Source organism: Aptenodytes forsteri, unplaced genomic scaffold (genome assembly GCF_000699145.1).
Source record: "Aptenodytes forsteri isolate BGI_AS27 unplaced genomic scaffold, ASM69914v1 Scaffold173, whole genome shotgun sequence".
Classification (NCBI taxonomy): Eukaryota; Metazoa; Chordata; class Aves; order Sphenisciformes; family Spheniscidae; genus Aptenodytes; species Aptenodytes forsteri.
Genome location: NW_008794449.1, coordinates 2,066,486 through 2,087,997, shown reverse-complemented (window position 1 = coordinate 2,087,997; position 21,512 = coordinate 2,066,486). Strand labels below are relative to the sequence as shown.

Sequence of the window (21,512 nt, the reverse complement as noted above, 5' to 3'; positions counted from 1 at the left end):
ATGCAGGTAATGGCCAATTTTTAATCCAACACCAATTAAAGAGCAGAGTTAGAAGCGCGATTATAAAATGGGAATAGTCCCTGACCCTTACCTACCATCAGGATAGTGGTCATCACCATGGAAAGGTTACCCTGGTTCATTAACTTTAATTACCCTTCCTCCTGGACTCAGGGCTTCCAGTGTTCCCTGCAAAGAGCAGGTCCCTTTGTGCACATAAATTCTCACAGCTCACAAAACCCACATTACCACAACAGCTTCATTGATAGCCGAGAAAAATAAAAGATTTGGCACCAGCTAAGTATCCTATTGGGGCCTTGCCAAAACGTCATGCCTGCCTGGAAAGGCTTTGTTGTCTCAGATGAAATTTAATAGCAAACCTGAATGAATCTGATGAAAACTCAGATTTTGAAAGTTACCTAAATCAAGCTGACAGAATTAAATGGCATGTAAGCACTGAAAGAGGGGTACAATCATCCAGCTCGTGCAAACTGTGAGCATCCCCAGAGTCCGAGAGCAACTGTGATAACACAAGTATACGTGAACAGTGTGCCAAACTTATTCACCTTGATGTAAAACTGTAGCTCGGATAAAAGAAAGGCTCCATCACTATCTAGACTCAGAATGGCTATCATTTTTCAGTCTTATGACTTATTACAGAACTATATACAAATTTTTATAGGAAGTCTCTGTATTTTTAAAGGAACATTTCTTAATGCATAAACGCATCTGTTGCTGGTCATGTCAAGAAAATAATTTTTCATAGTTCTTCTGAAGTTTGCAATTGTTCTCCCATGGTATAAGGAAAAATTAGTTGTTTGGTGGTTTTGGGGGGGTTTTTTGTTTGTGGTTTTTGTTTGTTTTTAAGAAGTCAAACTTCACTCTGTTCCCCAACCAGTATCACACCTTCTGCTCTATTTGCCAATTCAGATTTTGTGGGGAGGGTTATTTTTCCACCCTGCACGCAGAGATCCAACCAGGACAGACCCAGGACGCATGCCCAACACTCCCAGGCATTGCAGCCTAAACAACGTATCAGCAAATGCTCAAAGATAAGGGCAGACAGAGGGAAGAGACCACAAACTTCCAGGCAGCAGGAGTGGGGAAGCTTGAGGGGAGCACAGCAGTCTCACATCAATATAACTACTTCTACTTTAGTAGCACTAGGGAACTCAAGATTCAAGCTGGGCATCTTGCTCTGGCAGAGGGAAGGATTCTTCCTTTGTATCCGAGCAATATGTAACGCAGCAATATTGATGCTGCTTTATTAAAGCAAGCCTCTACTTTGCTTTAGGGACAGAGCAGAATTTTCAAACCTACCTGCAAGCCAACAAGAAAAACATGAAAGCGGTTATATTTACCCAAAGCTTTTAGCAGCTACATTTAGGAAGTAAAATGTCTCCTCCAGCATCTTAACATTATCTCCTCTAAATTTATTTTTGAATACAAATTTAACACTTAGAAATATTCACAGAACATATTTAATTCAAAACTGCTTGTTCAGTCAAAAATGTTTCTATAACGTCTGAATTCTTTTCTTCCCTTACTCTCTGGAAGACTAGAAGGTGCCAGAGCACTCCTCAAATTATTAAAGAACGTACGTCCCCCAAAACTAACGTATTTCCTGTCAACCTCTCCTTAAGTTCTATTTTTCAGAAGAGTATGCAAAGCAGACTTCTCCAATCCCTGTTAAATACCAAAAATCCCGGCGTAGTTTCAGTCTAGGTTCACGTATGTTCTCCAAGTCAGTTTTTCTAACTTCTGTTAACTCCATCTCCTTTGTGTGGTGAAATCCTTGGTGGGATACTGGTACAGTGGGTCTTCCTCATCCGATCAGGATGTTACGTGTCAAATTGCTAAAGCCAGGCTGAAGAAAGATGCTTGGTATGCCTGAGCATCCCTGGTTTTACCTTGTAATAGGCACAATGAATACATTCCAATCCTGGTGACATATTAACTAAACACTTCGGTCAAATGGTACTTTCATGTCTCTGCTAGAACAGTTCTCCACAGAATATGGAAGAATTATGGACCTAAAACACCTCTGCAAGTCATCTGGTCCATCACTCGTCTCCCCAACCCCTTACAGTAGGGCTAACTTCAGCAACAGACCAGGTTGCACAGGGAAGTACGCAGTTACACTTTGAGTATCTTCAAACACGGGTATTTCAGACTGTCTGGACCCCTGCTCCAATGACTGATCATCTTTCATTAATTCCCCCCCCCCCAATATAAAACTGGAATTTTCCTTGCTGCAATGTGTCCGCTGCCCTTCATCCTATCCCTGTACACCCTCCCAAAATGAGTCTGGCTCTATCTTCTCCATGCTCTCCCACCAGCTAGCTGAAGACAGCTCTACGATCCTCCCATGAGCCTTTTCTTCTGCAAGCTGAACAAAACCAGCTCCCTAAGCGTCTCTTCATACATCATGTGCTCCAGCCCCCAACCACCTTGGCGGCCCTTCACTGGGTTCCCTTTCAGATTGTCACCATCCTTGTACCAGAGAGCCCAAACTGCGCACAGTACTCCAGATGCGGCCTCACAAGTACCAAACAGAGGGACATCATCACTCCCCTTCACCTGCTGGCTGTACTTCTGCTAATACAGCCTAACAGGACATTGGCCTTCATTGCCACAAGGACACATTGCTGATGCACGTTCAGCTGTCTACCACCTTGCCAACCTTCTTTCCATGCAGTCAGTCCCCGGCCTATAGTATTGCACACAGCTGTGACGTCCCAGGTTCAGGACTCTGCATTCGTCTCGGCTGAACCTCACAACGCCCTCCCTGCAGCCCATCAGGGTCCCTCTGACTCACAGCCCTAGTCTCTAGTTCATCAACCACTGCCCTCCCAATTTGCTACCAGCCCAAACTTGCTGAGGGTGTATTTGAGAATCAGTGTCCCTAGAACTAAGAAGGGCTTGTCTCAGAAGTAAAAAATTTAGGCATAAGATGTCTCAAAAGCCTTCTACGAAAGGACGTCACTTCCCTATGTAGTAACAATAGATTTAGTTACCTGCAAGCAGCATTGTCCACTTTGTAAGGAGCACTTAGAGGACAACTATAAAGCCAGACCTTAAATTTTCTTGAAGTACCACACCACTCAGTTTCTGAATCACAGTTCACTGTAGATGGTGGCTGGATGTAAGGTTTTTCAGGCTAGGGCTGTTCTGGGTAGGCATACAGTCCTTCCTCTCAAATGTGAAAGCACCGCGAAGCTGAGTAACCTCAAGGATTCAGCAGCTGTTTGTGTTTCGGAGCTTAGAAGCCATCTGTGTTTTGTTTTAGAGATCTCTTCATCTTGTACACAAGTCCTGTCTTTAAATATCTTATGGATAGCCATGTTTTCCTCAGGCAAAACAGCATCCTTCATGTCTGCTGCTCTCACTTCATCTTTCCATGCTGCTTTTGAACCAGCCTCATGATTTCCACTGTGTTGCCCACGTATGCTATGGGCACGCTGTGCCCACCGCTCTGAATCTCCCACTGTTCCCAACCAACAGATTTGTTCTCGCTTATCTAATAGAATGAAGTAAGCAGAGCTCCTTCCCATGAAAGGAAAAGCAAATAACATACAACCAAAATTACAGAGTAGTTTCACTTCAGTGAGTAAATAGAGGTAACACATCAACAAAGACCATTTCACTAATATTTTCCTTCAATAAATGTTTCACTTGCCAAAGAGAAGAGAAATGCAGACAAAAAAAATCATCCTGGTTGCTTAGCTATTATTTCTAAAACAGGCTCATCAGAAAACTTCAGAAGGCTTTATCTAAATTAAATAAAAGATGAACGTTTAAACAAACAGGATATATCACAAAAGATTCTTTTTTTTAATAGAACTATTTCTATACAGTCTATAATTCTGTTAACAAAATAAATTCTATGGCTTTATGGACTACACTGTCATTCACATACAATTGTGTCTGCCCTATAAGAGCAGAGGAGATCAATTCCACCTTAACTATGGAATTATAAACCAAATCTCCAAAACACAGTACACGTATTCCTCTAAAGTACCAATGTTATTCCTTAAAACTTGAATTTGGCAATCCACTTACCCATTCCCACTTTCTTCCAGAATAATTAAAGTTATGTTAATCAAGGTACCAGTGCTAGATGCCTACCATCCTCGTCCAAAACTGCATTAGAGCTTAATGCATCTGGGAACACAGTACTATATACAAGCCTGCGTTTTACTGCTTGAATATTTCACCAGGGCCTACATAAATAGCAGTATAGCTTTTCACGACTGACATTCAGCGCACTTAACACAGTATGTTCTTGTGTAGTTTTTGGAATCAAGGTACCAGTGCTAGATGCCTACCATCCTCGTCCAAAACTGCATTAGAGCTTAATGCATCTGGGAACACAGTACTATATACAAGCCTGCGTTTTACTGCTTGAATATTTCACCAGGGCCTACATAAATAGCAGTATAGCTTTTCACGACTGACATTCAGCGCACTTAACACAGTATGTTCTTGTGCAGTTTTGGGGTTGTTTTCACTTTTGGTGTTTTGGGGATACATTTGTTTTGATCTATGCACCTGAGTTGTGACTACCCAAATACTTCTCCTTCCTTGTAGAAAAGCGCAGAAAACTCTCCAGCCTCCCACATGGAGAACTACACAAGACATGCACTTTGCAGGAAAAAGCAGAAATAACATAAGCCTTCTGTTTTCACTTACAGTCTAAAGCTTTAAAGTACATAACAGTGGTTTCCAACTATAACCGGGAATGCCTCTTAGTAAATGTTTCTGCACAACGCATACCAAAAGCAACTTCCCAATTCTGCCACCCAGAGTCATGCCAGTCTGTTAATATGATTAAAAGCATGGAAGACATTGTGAGAATCAGTAACTCCCAATTTTTTTTTTTTTTTTTAAATACAGGAAGATACCAGGCCATATTCTCAGTTCCATATCCCAAAATGCCTACACTTTCATTTCAAACTGCTTAAAGCAGTTTTCAAAGCACAAAGAACACTTATTCTAAGACAGCAGCAGCAGGTATTAGGAGCATGAACATCAGATGGAAATGAGCTACAGCACAAGTTACTGGTTGTCAGCAGAGATGCCAGAATTGCTCTTTCAGTTACTTTCAGCCTACCCTAATTGGAAGATAAAACATGCTAAAAGGCAGTTTAGACCAAGTTAAACTATACTCTACCTGAAACTTCGAGCATAAACAGAGTCTCAGTGACTCAACGCACTATCAGTAAGTTGAGATCTAGCTCAACTGCTTACCAACCCGTATCCTCTATCTTAACATTAATACATGTGCATCCAGCAGGCTCAGTACTATTACAGAACTTATTAAAAATAAACTTATATTTTTGTAGTCAATAATAACTGGTTAATATTTCCTTGAGGTTAATCAAAAAGCAGAACCATTTATAGTCCAGTTATAGCTACAGCAGGTCTGGATATCAGAGATTAAAATTTGCTTCCAACACCTATTCTATGTGATAGGAAACTTCAGAACCTCCTTATATGTATGATTTTGGTGTTTCACTTCATTTCTAATAGATTAAAGTTGAAGAAAATATTCATTTTTGAAAAGGACCTCACCCCTCCACGAAGGAGTGCAAAGTCAGCTTATTTTTCTTCAGCTGCCAAAGGCTTCTGAAAAAAACAACTCAACAAGTGTGTGGATAAGGAAGGGAGGATGTCTTTGAAGGAAAGAGGACGCCGCTGCTCCTTTTTCCATTAACACTAGATTTGCTCAAGGTTAGCCAGGGAGCTTTACAGCTCCAGTTTGTAAAACACATCCTGACATAACTGGCTAAATTCCCACAGTCTCATTAAACACTACCTATGTTCAAAAGGAAAACTCAAGCAATCAGCAACAGCTGCTTTTAAGAATAACAGCACCAAGAACTTCCCCCAGCCTGCTCATGAGCCAAATTAACTGGCAAAACGGGTAATCTCAAAAACATTTAGCCTTTTACAAGCCTCAGTGGGCCTGGAAGCAAAACTAAGGGCAACTTCCCAAATATCCCACAAAGAAACTTTCTGAAGGTGTCCCACCACCACTGGATAGAGCTGCAGCAAGAAAGGACTATGACATGACAGAAGGAGATCCAGTTCTCCCACACTGGGACTCTACCTCCGTAGGTGCTCCCCAGTCAGTTTTGTGCAGGTAAAAAAAAGATACCGATGCTTTTCACTGCCTTGTTAAAGGAGAGTGAAAACTTAAGTCAAAGGCAGAGATAATAAGCTTACTAGGACTTAAGAAAACCAACAGGAATGGCAACGAAGACTCACATTACCATGAATATATTATTTTCAGGAGGTCTAAAGGACTATCATTTCCAAGTTGACAAGCCTCATGTTTCTTCAGCGCACTTGTGAAACAGTCACTACTTATTCACCGAGGCCACTAGGGAGCGTTCACAGCTTCTTTTGTAGGCAAACACCAGCAATCCTCCAGCAGCATTTTATGCTAATGAATCTCAAACCTCTTCAACGAAAAAAGTTTGCTTTCATATACAAAATAACTCAAGTGCTTCCTCTAGAGCAGTAACTACATTCTGAGTAAAAGCCAAAGGCTGCAGCTACTGCTGCATTTTTGCTTGTTCACTATGACTTAGCAAATTACTCCTGAAGGTACCATCCTGTCACATGCTTCAGTCCCCGTCCATATGACCACAACAGATACGGCCACGGTAATTTTTTGCCAAGTCCCTCAATGCCACCCTATATTCCTCTCTGCTACTCACACCCTGATCTTGTTTCTCCTTGCCTAAGAACAATCCTTTTACTCATACAAGTCATTTACTTAGCATAGATGCAGGCAGATGCATTCCTTATTTTAGTAAGGAATGACATACCACAGAAATCTGATTAAATAAAAGCAAGACAGACACAGAAAATTATGGAGAACAACAATCAGCGGAACTGTTACTTATACCCCCCCCCCTTTCTTTTCTCTGCGGGCTCTTTGAAACAGAGGCTGAACCATGCTTTAAACTGCTACAGGAAACATTTTTGTAAAAAATGTCTAACAAATTATATTTAATAGGAGTTTCTTGCACACTGTGGAAATTAGAAGCCACTCCAACCAAAATACAAGGAATGTTTCAACACATCAGATCTATTGCTTGAGCACTATTCCAAAGAGCATAGTATGTAGCAGATAAGGGAAATCATCCCTAATTTCTCTTCTCTTGTTTAAGCTCCTGCTCAAAGAGGGTAGGAGGGACAAAAAATTAAAAACAATCGTTCTTGCTTTCTTAGTTAAGACAAGACAACGACTAAGGCGTAACAGAGAACTAATAGGGAAGAAGGGGGATGGGAAAGGCAGTTGGAGTATAGTTCCAGAAAGAAAACAGAGTATTTAATCCAACTATTAGAAAGTGCAATTTTTTCCTCAAAACCTGAAGTAAAAAGAGTCTCTGAAGAAAAACACGTTTGCATATTTATCTGAAAATTATTTGATTAAATAATTAAGTTAGTTAAGAAATTTAGCAACTACTCACCTGTCTGAACATCTATAACCATCTGATGGCCACCTCTCATCCCTGGTCGGCTGTCTTCCCCATCACCTTTAAAAAAAGAGGGAGGGGAGTTTTCCGTTGTAAGATTTTTAAACCAAAGAAAGATACAACCTCACGTATGGCTTAAATACTATATGGAAGCAGAGCAACTCAGTAACTCACCACTCTTTAAACATTAGCACAGCACTTTTTCCATGTAGTATTCTTCTGTGCATTATAAAACTGTACAGAGTTTTATACTGAATTATCTGGTGACTGATAGTACAGACAGCTAAAGTGAATACAGTACTCTACTGCAATTCTGAGAGCCTTGGAAAGCAGCTTGAGAGTTCCTGAAGCATGCAGGTCCACACAAATGAGGTCTGAGCTATCTTTGCAGCTCTCCAGCGGTGAGGACACAGACAACCTTTTGCTCCCCTTCCACCTCTCCCCACCTGAGAGCTGCCTGAAGGCTGAGCAGCGAGAACAGATACTCAAATGACAGGGCAACGTACCCATGGGATAGAAGCAAAGAGGTAATGGTATAGATATAGCATAGCTAGCTTTGCACCAATTACTTATTCTCACATATAAGGGAATTCCAACTGTCCAATTAAAGCAGCTTTCCAACCACTTTAGATATCTTAAGCGTTCAGGACAGGTGTCATCTATGGGAAGCAACATCAGAAAGATAACCCACATTCTGCTGGAGACCTGCTTGTATTCATAGATAACCCTTCCCAAGAGGTTTGGGTACGGTGCTCCACGTTTGGCGATTGTCACGTCAAATCCTACATTTGCAGTATGACAGTGATTTCTGTACTTTGTAGTCAAGGCTGCTGCTACGAGCCTCCTCTCAATGCAGGAAGCAACGGAAAAAGATTCTGCAGTTTAGATTTACTGTATAACAGACCAAGACTTCAAAAGATGCATCTCAAATTTAAAATACTCCCTGTTAAGATAATGTATTTATTTACCACTCTTTGCTGTACCATTAAGTTGACTCCATGCGTTAAATCCAGTCATGCAGGTAACTGCTCTCACGCTTAACCTACATTCCAAGATCTGTTTCTGAACTGATGAGCTATCCTTGAAGTTACAGCTAGTGTTCCTGTAGTGTTCCTTACTCAACCAGAAACCAGGTTGCATTTCACCAGCTTTGCAGACAAATGCAAGTTTTTCTTAGACTAAACCGTTTCCTAGAACAACTGTCCTACAGGAGGCTTTACTGCATCATTTTCTTGCTCAACGTCCTCAAAGGAACAAGATAGAACTGGCAGTACATGAGTTATATCTTAAGAAATATCCTTACCTTTGGTGCTTTTGGGGATGATCTGCCCCCAGCGAGGTTTGTATTCTTGTTGACTGATATACTGATTGAATAAGCCATCTGCAAAACACAAATTTTGCTGTATAAAACGTTTATACTTCCATTATAGCAAAATCACTTTTAATGCAGGTAACTTCAGCCTAACTCAATCCAGTATGCTACTCCAAAGCCTTCATTTTAAGTAATTTCTCTATATGTGTCAGTTATTTTGTTAAACTTGTTAATGAACTAAATGTGTAAGCACTAAAATAAAAAGAATACTCATACTAGATCAATCAAGAATTACCTAGTTTTCCTGCCAGGTCATGCCAATTGTCTATAAATCTCCAGTGTGGTGTATTTAATTAAGAATAGAATCCCTCCCCCTTATTTAAGCAAAAGGAAAGTTGCCAATGCATGTATAATTCAACCATTTTAGTACATGTTAAGTTAAAACTAGGTCAGGGAGCATCTCTGGAGCTTCATTTAAGAAAAGGGAAGAAAAGCAGATTGTTTAAATGCTATGATATGGGATAACCAAGCACTGGATGAAAAACAAAATAATAGTTTACATTCTCTTCAGAGAGTTAAGCAAGAAGAGAAACAGAAGATGCATTAGGTCACTGGCCAGATATGCCAACTGCAGCATTTCTGTGAGAAGCATTAACTCCAGCACTCTGCCCAAGCTCCCCTTGTGCCTTCCTCTCTCCCTCTGTACACCTACCGCATTTCACCTCTTCAGCATCGAGAGGTCAGTTCCTAATTCTGGTTACATGTTATCGGTCTATCACATAAACGTTAATTTTTTGAAAAGGAGATTCGTAACACCCACTCTCTCTGGGATCGCTCTTCAGTCTGGGAAGGGCTTAGCAAGCATTTGCGGAACTTGTTGCTATTGTTCTTCAAATGTCTCCTCTAAAAAAACCTACCTTACCTTCTGCAGGCACAATAAACTATTAGACAGCTAATGGCTAGCCTCTTGACCCCTGCTCACCCTGGCTGTATCCTACCCATCACCCCACCATCTCAAGACACAAGCTCTTCATTAACAAGCATTTGTTCCGCGTGTATGCATTACCTGAAAAAAAAATCGGAGTTCAGACACCCAGTTTACATCACTAGTACAGTGATAACTAGCACAGGCAGACTTGAGGACCCAAACGACAGATTTACACGGTCACATATTGAAACAGTACATTGCACATACACCGCTCAGATGCAGGATGCATTCAGGGGTCCTTAACCACATAATATCCAACAGCTATGCTCTTTGGTAGAATGGTACCCGGCAAACTTGCTCAGGAATCAGTTTTACATTCCCCAGCAGAGAAAGGAAAAAATGAAATTACTAAGTTGCATCTAATACTTTTCAGTTCTTCCGACCCCAGTAATTGTGGCTTTGAGGTACGAATTTAACAGATTATGAATGCCTCTGTCTACTTATAGAAAATCCCTTGGTAAACATACAGACAAAAAATAATAATCCCTACTGCACACATCTCTATTTATTTACAAAAAGGTAAAAATCTTTTTGTTAAGCTTGACACAATGTTCAGGGAATATTTTAAAGCATTTCCTAGCATCCTGTAGTTTGTCGTGACTGAAATCCAGGTTTCAATTAAAATCCAAGCCAGCAAGTACTTCCTGGGAGAAGATGAATACTCTATTTAGAGACCATCTAATAGGAAAACAAGGGCACTCAAGAGCTCCTGAAAGGTGCCGAATTTGGTCTTAAAATACAAAACTGCTTTCAACTTTCATAAACTCAGCTCTGCAAGTTGCTCAAACTAAATACTCTGTGAAAGCAGGGCAGATTTTACTTTCACCTTAGAGACAAAAACATCAGCTCTCCCCTAGCATTAGGTAACTGAGGAAAGCCAGAAGTTTGCTCAACATATGTAGAAAAGTGGTTTATTTTGGTTTTAAGAGTAGGGTTCCTAACTCCCACTTCTTCAGCATTTATAAAGTTGAGGCGAGACATGAGAGGCTTTAAATTTGATATTTCATTAATTCAGGGATTTTTGATTCAGAAGAGCCAACCTCCCATAGAAGAAATGCATGCGCTGTAAGAAATCCCACACTGAGGCAGATTTTTCTAGTCACAAACCTAGACAGAAATCCAGCCTTTTGGTTATCATTAGAGCATTCGGTCTTCAAGACAGAACGCAAAACCGTATTTATCCCTATGGCAGCCAATAGATAATTGGACATAAATAGCTCAAGAGGATGAATTACACCACATACGATCTGAAAGGGTGATTTAACCTCTCTCCCATGCTCAACACCCACAGGCTGCACTTGTCAAGATATGACACTTCTCCCCTACTGTGCCTTCAGCCTTTTTTAATAATGCTTCTTGTCTTCCATGGGACATTGGTTTGGAAATACTCCAGCTTGCTTCCCAGAAACGTTTCTTTCTGCTGGGAGCAGTTCCACATTCATTCTACTTGCACTGCAAACCAGCAGCAGCTTGTTTTGGAAGCTGAATCACCACCTGTCTGACACCACCAGGGAAAAAAAAGGAGGATTTCTAGGTGGATTCTGTATCTGAAGCCAGACCTATTCTAGCGCACTCCTTATGTTTCTTGCCAGGATAGCACTGCTGACCAAAAGGTCTCCAAAGCTTCTGCGAGGCACTGAAGCTCAGATCTAGGCCTGCTCAGGTTTGTCAGCTGTCTCGAATGAATCAGTAGTTTAAAATAAATTTCAAGACTCCTGTAGAAAACAAAAGCGTTAAGTGCGAGTTTTCAAAGGAAGTTTTTTCCCTTCACTCCAGAGGCCTCTCATTTCTATGTCCATGTTTACTCTCTACAATTATGGCCAAAGCCAGTACTTTTATTTTGTACTATTTTCAAGCCCTTCACAGCAAGTTGTGACGCATTTTGGATGTAACAACATGAAGTTCACAGTGGTTAAAGCTTAGTAAATTCTACCCCCCTGATAACCCAAGCCTTTATTTTGTTACCTAGAAAGGATTAGACAAACATTGCGGACAAAAATATTTAACTTGCTGAAGCCAATCAGGAACAAGTAAAAGTTGTATTAAGTTTCCTTTTAGACAACACACATCTGTAGATAGGATTACTAAAAATCTATTCACTTCACTGCCAACGGCTGAAAAAAACTTCAGAGCGGCATTTAGCCCATAGTTTCTGGGTTTTGGGGTTTGGTTTTTTAAGATTTTTCTTGAGCCAAAGAAAAATACCCAAAACACCTAAACAGATGGAGGTTTTTGTAGTCACAAAAATCCTTCTAAAGAAAAGCTGAAGCAGAAAACAAAGATGACACCAGATAAAAATCCAGCCATTACTCGACAATTTCCTCAAGACGTGGGAGCAACAAGGAAACACACAAATATTTTCCAGTCTCAAAGCTGTAATATTCTCTTGCACTTTCTTCTTAGCAAAAATGAAACAAGGTTTGTTTTCAAATCCCTTCAAGATATGTTTCTTCTACACAAACCCTACCATCTACTTACCGTAGGCTCTGGATCCCTAGCAAGCCTCTCCCCTCCATATGTATCTCAGTACTACAGAGCAGCAAGCCAGCGTCCATACTTTCTCAGAATTGAATCCAAACATACTTGGTGGTAAAATTAAGGTATACGTGTCTGCCTAGAGCTTCCAGGAGAATACAACAGTTCCTGTGCATCCCGAGTTTTGGGAGACATTTGAGGCTGTAGGCTGCGCTCCACAACTTCTTGTTTGTTGTACGGGGCCGACATGTCAACAGATAAACACGTATCACATACTGACACAAGAACTGCCAGAAGGAACACCTCGGTCCCCAGAATAATAATACTAAACTAGCAGATCTTCAGTCCATTTCAAGCAGCTTTCCATGTCTACAGTAGTTGCAAACAGTTCAACCAAGTAATTTGCACTCCACATACTCTCTGTAGGAATATTAAGCAGATTTTTTTCTTCAATAATATAGGCCGTCTGAAAGCTATAGGAATGAATCCAAATGTGAAGCATTTGAACCAAGTCTGTGAACCAGCTGAGATTTAGGGAACCTTTTATTTTTGAGAGGAAGTCAGGCAGCTGCCAGAGTTTCCATTTGCCCATTTTCTAAGTGTAATGCACAAGTCAAAAGAATCTGCGGGAAAAGTGTGGCTGCCTGCCACTGAGCTCTCAAAAGAAATCATCTGGTGATGTGAGGTGGAAGACAGCGTTCATCATTAGCAATGCAAAAGAACAAGAGTTAGCTCTGCTAGCACTAATTCTTGACCACCTACTCTTTTTCTACATGACTAAGCCTATGGAAATAGCCTGCCAGAGATGCATCGCATTTCACTTTTTAAATACCTACCACGGCAAATATTAGCCTCTACAGAAGACATTTTAGGCTGAACTGAGTGCGCAGTATCTCTGTCAACCTCATTGCACTTTTGTTTGTTCCTTTAAGGCAATGAACTCTCAGATCAGCAAGAGGTCAGAAGTTCACGTATTCATGTCCAGTCTGTAACAGAACAGTTCCCTCTTTGAACAATTTCAGGGATAATTTAAGCATCTGTATATCTCAATTAACTCTACACTTCAACTACACTACACGGACCATACACAGGACTAAAGTTAATCTGCTTTTATTTAGAAAAAACAACGCATCAGAGAGAAGTTCAGTCGTAAGAACACCCACACCTTAGAGACTAAGCAGCAAGCTATGGAGACTTCACAACAAAGCTGCTAAGAAAGTAAAATGGTAAAATGCTGGGTGCTAACGAGCCTCTTTCAAACAGGAGCTTGAGAGAGATGCAGAACTGAGTAAGGACAGGTAACTGTGGAGGACCACAGGGAGCAGACGGTAGCAATACTACAGGAGAACGTGTTGAAGGCTGAAAACATCTATTCCCAATCCTACCAAGAAAAAGGATCCAGCTGTTAAATACCAGCTACATTCAACACCTTGACTTGACTGTCATCTTGTACAACTCCAGACAAACTATTCCAGCTGCAGTTTCAGGGGGTTTTGCGGCTATCAGGAGATTTGTCCTATCCTCTCCCCGACTGTAGCCCGATCAGCTCCCTGACCTGGTTTGCCATGTGGCAGCATGAGCACCAGTGCCAGCAAACAAGGGGCCAGGGGACACAGTGTCCTGAGTAAGGGCAGGATTGACCCAGTTAGTAAAAACCCGCAGTTGTGTCAGCTTAAAGCAAATATGGGATACAGCCTCAGTGTCTCGGGATAGATAGCACTTCTCTCCGAAGGGTGCTGGAAGGCGACAGAGCTTTAAATGGGTACAAAAGCTGAAGACAGCATAAAGAGTTGCAGAAGGATGGGGGGAGGAAGGTTAATGTATTCCAAGACAAGCAAAATCATTAAGGATGAGCAACGGAGCAACGGGAGATGCGTACATTGACATTTAACTTCAGCTAGCCAGGTGCCAGATTAAAAGGAAGCACTATAAACATCCTCATGCATATTATTCTGTCCCTCAGAAGCAGTGACAAAACTTAACGATGCTACTTGACGACTCTCCTGCTAAGTTATCCACAGTCTGTTACTAGAAATACTTGCTTCTGTACTTGCTGGAACAAAAAAGGACCGATAAAACAAGCTACAGCGTATTTCTCTAGTTTGCTTAAGTAATGCTGAGTTCCTCAGCCTCCAAAAAGGGACATGATTACAAGAACCAGGGAAGCAAGATTATTGACATCAAATCTGACAAGAAGCAAGTGTCTATGTCACACAGTACAATACAAGACCTACAGTTTGCTACCAGGCGAGTCCTTTGCCAGTACTTCCACACTGGAAAAGCTGAGCACTGCAGACAGCAACCCCACTCCCAATATACAAGGGGAAACAAACACCACCTCAGCTCCAGTCCTAGGGGAAAACTGCTGGATAGAATAAATGCAGTATGTTAAATATTAAGTAGTAAAAGAAATGAACATGTAACAGCTCAAAAAGCGAGGCCGCAAACATTTACTTCATTAGTGCCCAAGAAAAAAAAAAGTCAATTTTTGAGGGAACTTTTTCAGCACATTCTAGACTTCTAGTGAAATTCCATTCAAGAAATCGTTTCTACTACAGTCTGCAATGAAGTGGAAAGAGGACGGCCTCTAGGCACTGACGAGATTAAGCCACAGCCAAGGCAGCAGACCGATGCATTGATAAAATCATCACCATCAGCATATAGCACCCCTCTGGCTCTCAGCAGATCCTGCCTCATATTGGTGGGCTCATCAGCTCCCCCCAGACACTCGTGTCTGAGAAGCACTGCAAAGACAGTAACAGCCAGCCACAGCTCCCTGCTGCTTTTTCATCCTACAACCCTCCCTTGCCCTTAAGATTCAGGAGGAAGCTGCCAGTCGCAAGATGCCCCTGCATCACAGGAAGCTGTTCACGCTCCCATCCCAGCCAACAACACTACGTCGTCTCAGGAGGGCAGGCAACACTCCAGAGGGCGAGGATGAACGCTGGCAATTCTCAGTCTTAACGCTTGTAGCTGCTCAGGGAGCTCAGCGCAGGCCAGAGCTCAGCTGTTCTACCTATATAGTCGAGAAACCTTGAGCCAAAACCCGTAGAAAGCCATTTACTGCAGTTTTTGACGACCTGTTGCAATAAGCTCCCTAACATCGTGCTTAGTTGAACCGCTTATTCACAAAAAGACGGTGGATTTTCATGGAAGACAAACTTTGATTTTAAAGCTATCATTTCTATCATATCCTGAGAACCGCTTCCAACTTTAGTGGTATAAACCACGCTGATGGAGTCAAGCAGGTATGCTGGCATCTGTCTAAAAGATATCACAAAATGACTGATTAGCCCAGAATTAGAAGACACATCTCTGGTGCCAGACATCCATGAAATTAGTCCACTAAGTCCCTGACTCTACTGGCATCAAACACAAGGTTCTCTTCTCATGCCAGTACAAGTTTCCCATAAAGAGCGACTGCACATAGTCAAAAAGCACTACACCCACAGCCAAGAGCACCTCTGTTTTATCAGATTGTTATCCAAAACCACTGCACAGGTCTTGGGAGACACTTCAGTGGAATAGCCCAACTCTTTCTGTATCCCATTCTATCAACAGAAAGTACATCTCCCCCATTTTAGGAGTTAGAAGCACTGTGTGTAAACAGCTCTCAAGTTGAAAGTTTCCAAGTAAAAAAATTAATGGTCATTACAATTAGACCAGTTGCCAAGTCCTGCTCTGCAAGGGAAAACAGCCTCTGCCTCCAGTCACTGTGACTTCTACACCATTCTCCAAGGACTATTTTCCCCATAAGCAAAGACAGCATTCTCATTCAAATACAGCTGAAAACTTCTGCTGAAACACCAACTCAGTGGTAAGCTCTAACCAGAAACCATGATACAGATCACTACTGTGAACTCAAGTTTTATGCTTCCCTGCTCACCGCTCCAGTGACTTTTCTGATAGTCAAGCCCACCTTCGGCTTGCCAGCCACTTACATGAAGAACTTATCTTTACCCACTCAAGTGCACCATGTTGTCATCTCTGGGGGAAAGAGGCTCCAAAAGTAGCAGTGATAAGAGATTTCATGACTGAATTTTTAGCCTTTATCATACACATACTCACAAGTCCAAAAGCTGACAGTACACCACACTAGACATGAAATAGCACATGGACTAGCCAATTCTACTAAGTACATTAACATTCAGAGCAGTAACATTTCAATGCTTTTTTTTTTTTAATTAATATACCAGACCCCTCTGATTCTCTTACCATTCACAGCTTTTTCTATCAGTTCTTCACAAGCATCGAAGTCTCCCTTCAATACCAGTTTGTCATGCAGGTCTGTCAACATAGGGTGCTCCAGAGCAATCTTGGTTTTCTTCTGCAGCGACTCAAAAGCTTCGGTGTAGTTGTGCTGACGAAAATGCTTTAGGCAAAGGCGAATGGCTTCCTGTTCACGGTACTACTGGAACACAAGAAAACCTATGAGACATGTAGATTTTTTCTTTTACCAGCACTGCTGGGAGCTACCTGTGAACCTGCCTGGAGACAGAAGCAGGATCTCTTACACACGCTGCACATAAATTGCTAACGAGCTTACAGAGAAACACGATATGAAAGACATTACAAGCTGTGCAGTACAGGCATTTACTTTCCTACATAATTTCAGTACAGAAATTATACAACTTGATATCATCCAATTTAATAAGCATACAAGAAGAGAGTGCACGGTGTCCCAGATCTCTGGAGTGACCATTATTTCCCCCCCCCCATCTGCCTGGCCCTGCTGTTCGAGGCCTACACGAAGTACAGGGCAGGAAAAAGCCTTCGCTATCAGCGTTACATAATTTGATTGTATGACTCTTATATAACAAAATAATTTAGGAGAGTAAGTAGGTCACAGCTTTTCTAGAAGCAGAAGAAAAAAAAAACCCACGAGAATAGGAATACTTGCAATGACCACTGCTCCTGCAGCGGAAAGGCAGGGCTGACCCCAAATCCTGTGGGTTTGCGAGGGTTTCGGATCAATGGCTGCAAGGATTTACACGCACGCCAAAGTTTTACCTTCAAAATATTCCCATGCATCTTGAAGCAGGACCCCTGCTTTCATACCGCAGATGAGCCAAAGCTGCCCATTTCCCACTCCGCGGTGGGAAGGGGTGAGAAAGGCTAGAGAAACCCACGTTGGGTCAAACATCCCAGCACAGAAACATGAAGGAATAGTAAACTCTGCGCAAGAGCTACAGCTTGTGCGGGTAACCTACCAAATCATCCACCGCATTTTCAAAGATGCTAATATGCACAAGTAACACAGATTTTTAAGTTGGTAAATAGCAGAACCACTTATTTTAAATAGACTCTTCAAACCTAAATTCTAAGGCATTCAAGAAAAAAAAAAAATCTCAATTTCCATCTTTAACACACATCTACTGTGGTAAAAAGCAAATGTAACTTAAGAATCTATAGACTGATCGAACTACAGACAAAAGATTTTACTCCTAAATGGACTCCACTGCTGCAAGTGAAGTTTATAGTATTTAAATGAACAGAATCTTTCTGAAAACCTGGAACTAATGCTAACGTTCAACAAAAATTAGTGCTCTTGAAATAATGGCTCTATAGCAAGAATCTCAAACTGAAGCAGCTAAAAAGAAACACGGCCATGTACTATATTTTTAGTTCTTAATACATCAGTATTTCACAGCTGCAAATAGCCAGAACTATGCATTTTTAGAAAATCAGTTCCCAGCCCACATGAAAAAGGCCAAGGACACGTACCGATAAAAATGCAAGACTGTGGCAAAGGAATATTAAAGCTAAAACAGAGTTTTACAGCACAACTGGGAAAAAACCTTTTTTTTCCCCCCCTAAGAGATACCTAAGACACTGTCTTTAAGCAAACGTTCACTTACATCAGTCAAGGCCAAAACCACATCAGATTCTTTGTTGCTCAAAGGGATAGCAAGCAAAAGGGTAGCTGCACACCAGCAATAACCAGCTTCTGCACTTTCAGCTCCTCTAGTTTAGGCGTTAGACAAAATTCAGACTTGGCATATTTCCATTGAGCCTCTCATGACTGATAGGCTTGGCTTACAAAACATCATAGAATCTTCATGAGTGGCTTTGTGCTCTGAGTCAGCATGTGAGGACTATTTCTGGTTACAGGGCACACAAATGACTGTTGGATGCAGGTTGGCCACTCGATGCAATATAAAAGTTTGTATTTAAGTTACATCGTAGTAGTACTTCAGAAGTTAAATGTAAGAACTTTTTTTAATGCGAAAAGGTGTATAAAAACCTATATAAAAGGCTCCTTTTTAAATGCTGTCATACAGGTTTAAAGAGGTAACAACCCAAATAATAGCTTTGATCTGAAGCTGTAAATAATTCCTATGGCTAAAAACCTAACAAGAGCATGAGACTAAGATATTAACACTGTCAAATACACTAGTAGAATTAAAAATATTTAAGTGTTCATTATCAAAAACAAAAGTGATAGCCATCGATAAGCTGCCACTTACTAGTTAGAATCATAGAATCATTTAGGTTGGAAAAGACCTTTAAGATCAAGTCCAACCACAGACCTAACACTGCCAAGTCCACCACTAAACCATGTCCTTAAGTGCCACATCTACATGTCTTTTAAATACCTCCAGGGGTGGTGACTCCACCACTTCCCTGGGCAGCCTGTTCCAATGCTTGAACTAGTTGCTAAAGTATGCCCACTCTGCGGTAAAAGCAAAGTGGTAAGGCTTTCAGGAGGCAGTAGGCTGAGGGGGACAGCAAGGAGAAAGCAGTAGAGAGGGAACCGAGGAGCACACTCACTGCTTTGAGTCCTTATCTGTTACCCCCAACTCCACTCCCTTCAGGAAAGGGAGGTTTTGTTGACTGAAGCACACACAACAAAAAAGGATGGGCAACTTTGTGTAGAACCTTCTTCTCATCTGATGTCTCAGGCAGTAAAGAATTATTAGATTTCAAAGCCTTTGAGATTTCTAAGAACATGCATGAAAATATTCACACCATCTCAAAGAACTGGAAGAAACAGGTCAACCTTTCTGCCTTTCCCCAAATATGGGTCAGCACATATATCCTCCTACGTGGATCCGGCAACAGTGGCCTCTCAGGACTGGGAGAGAGCAGAACACCAGTGAGACATGCACTCATCACCAAAAACTTGGCAACTGATCCTAGTAGAGCCCAAACAACCATGACTAAGTCTTTGCCTTGCTGCTTTAGGGCTCTAAGCTTTAGAAGAACAATGCTGGCATCCCTTGAAGAAGCTGTCACTACATACATGCTGACCATGAAAAGTGTTGATTCCATGGGATAAGATGGAACAAAACAGATGCTGACATCATCATCAGATGGCTCCTGACCAAAAAAATACAAATCAGAGCTTCCTGATTACAGCAGCTGGTTAAAAATGCCAGAGACACCACCATATGCACAGGCAGCAGAAAGAAGCACAGAAAACCATCAGCAGCCTCTGTCAACTGGACTTTTCGGAATTGGACATCAGTAATCAGCAGACTAATGACCACAATACCACTTTAATCATAAAACAGCTACAGAAAACTTCCACTGTGACTGTTAGTGCTGTTTTTAAATGCTCCATGAAGAAGCTTGTGATGTTGGTATAAACATGTACGAGCCAGATAGCATGGCCACAAGGTTTCTTTACCATACTGGCAATGCCATAAACTGGTGAGGGAGACTCAGTACCACAATGCACAATCTTTATCTCCTTTTAAGTTCTTCCTTCTGGAAGCAGAGATATGCTGCTCCACTACCCAGTCTTATTCAGCTGGGAAGGACGTCTTCTCTGTAACGCAATATGAATTTCAAGAATTGTTCCAGAAGATCTATGCATAAAAAGCAGCAACAAAATGAATGCTGGCTGTCAATGTGCGCTTCCCTCCCACAGGAGAGGCATCTGTTGTACTCAATTAAATACAGTTTATACAAATAATGTTTAGAACCCTTTGAACTTTCTGTCTCTCAAAGTGACAAATGGTATAAATCATCTCATCTCACAGTCCAGTGGCATCAGCTCCCCTCTGTTCCAGAGTATTCAGCAAACAGACAGTAAGAGGGAAACATAAGAAGTGCAAGGAGCTGCGACAGGAAAGACACCAATGTGGATTCTCTTTAAAACAAGCTCATTTTTATACCCTGTAACAAAAGCTGCACATGTAACTCAGGAGGCTCTAGGCTCACATATAGCTCTACAGAAGGACTGGTATGATAAAAGAATGCCTAATCAAAAGGCAAGAAGAGGGAGAAACGGAATCTGGTTTTGTTAAGATTCATTTCCCATCCAATACAAATACTATTTTACTAATATTGTCCCCTTTGACTCAGTGTTCCTTTCTTTTATGTTTTTCTTGTGAGGTCTACCTAGCAGGGGCTTTTTTTGTAGGGTTGGGTTTTTTTTTTTTGGTGGTGGTGGTTTTGCGTTTTTGGGGGGTGTTTTGTTGGTTTTTTTAAAGAGAACAAGCAGATACAATTCAAAAAGCTTCACTTAGAGTCAAAGTCAGCCATGTGGTTTGAGTTTTAACTATGCGTGTTTGTTGTTTTAACAGCTGATATTCAAGGAATGAAAAGGTCACATAATTCCAGTAAGAGACATTTCACAAGATTTTGAGACTACAAATCTTCAAACAAACAGGCATCTAAAATGCAGGCCTACCTTACTGTACCAGTTGAGGCACGGTTGGACCACATCTGGATCATCAATGCCATTAAGTTCAACATACCAGATACTAAAATTGAAGCTAGGTCCCCAGGATAAGAGTGGAACTGGAGAAGAAAGGAAAAGGAGAAAAAGGACGCATAAACATCAAACCGCCACTGCATTAGTCTCATCAGACTATACATAGTACTATTTCAACAGAATGCTTTTAAAGGTTACACAAAATTCAGTATTTCTGATTTGACATAACTTCTAGTTCGTTTAAGTAAGCTTCGGAAAATTACCAAATACATCATGCTAAAGTTGTCGTTTAAAGCAACCTGTGCCGAGCAACATCAACACAGCAGATCATTACAAAGCAGAAGCTTGCTTTAAGCAAAAGAGCAAAAATACTATCATTTAAAACAGCTCAAAGAGGCAACAAGCTTTGACATGGATGGGAATCACGAGAATACTAGCGACAGTATTTGCTCCTCATAGTACATTTATTTCCACATTTGTCAGCAACAATTATTTTCCCTAAAGGTGAAGACAAGAAGCTTGAGTATTTTAAATTTTACAAAATTAGTAACGTCTGGAAGTTATGGAGGAGGGAGGGAGGGAAAACTG

General features: G+C 41.2%; 1 protein-coding gene across 1 annotated transcript in view; it reads right to left on the bottom strand.

Moving 5' to 3' along the window:
* Window positions 1–20,982, bottom strand: part of MKLN1 (muskelin 1) — a 77,019-nt gene extending 56,037 nt beyond the window's left edge. The window contains exons 1-4 of the mRNA XM_019474900.1: window positions 20,901–20,982; window positions 16,478–16,673; window positions 8,791–8,868; window positions 7,482–7,547 (exon numbers count right to left, since the gene is read on the bottom strand). Of these exons, the coding sequence (XP_019330445.1) occupies window positions 7,482–7,547; window positions 8,791–8,868; window positions 16,478–16,559 (226 nt within the window). The 5' untranslated portion in view covers window positions 16,560–16,673; window positions 20,901–20,982. The remainder of the gene's footprint in view (window positions 1–7,481; window positions 7,548–8,790; window positions 8,869–16,477; window positions 16,674–20,900) is intronic.
* Between the last annotated feature and the right edge of the window lie 530 nt (window positions 20,983–21,512).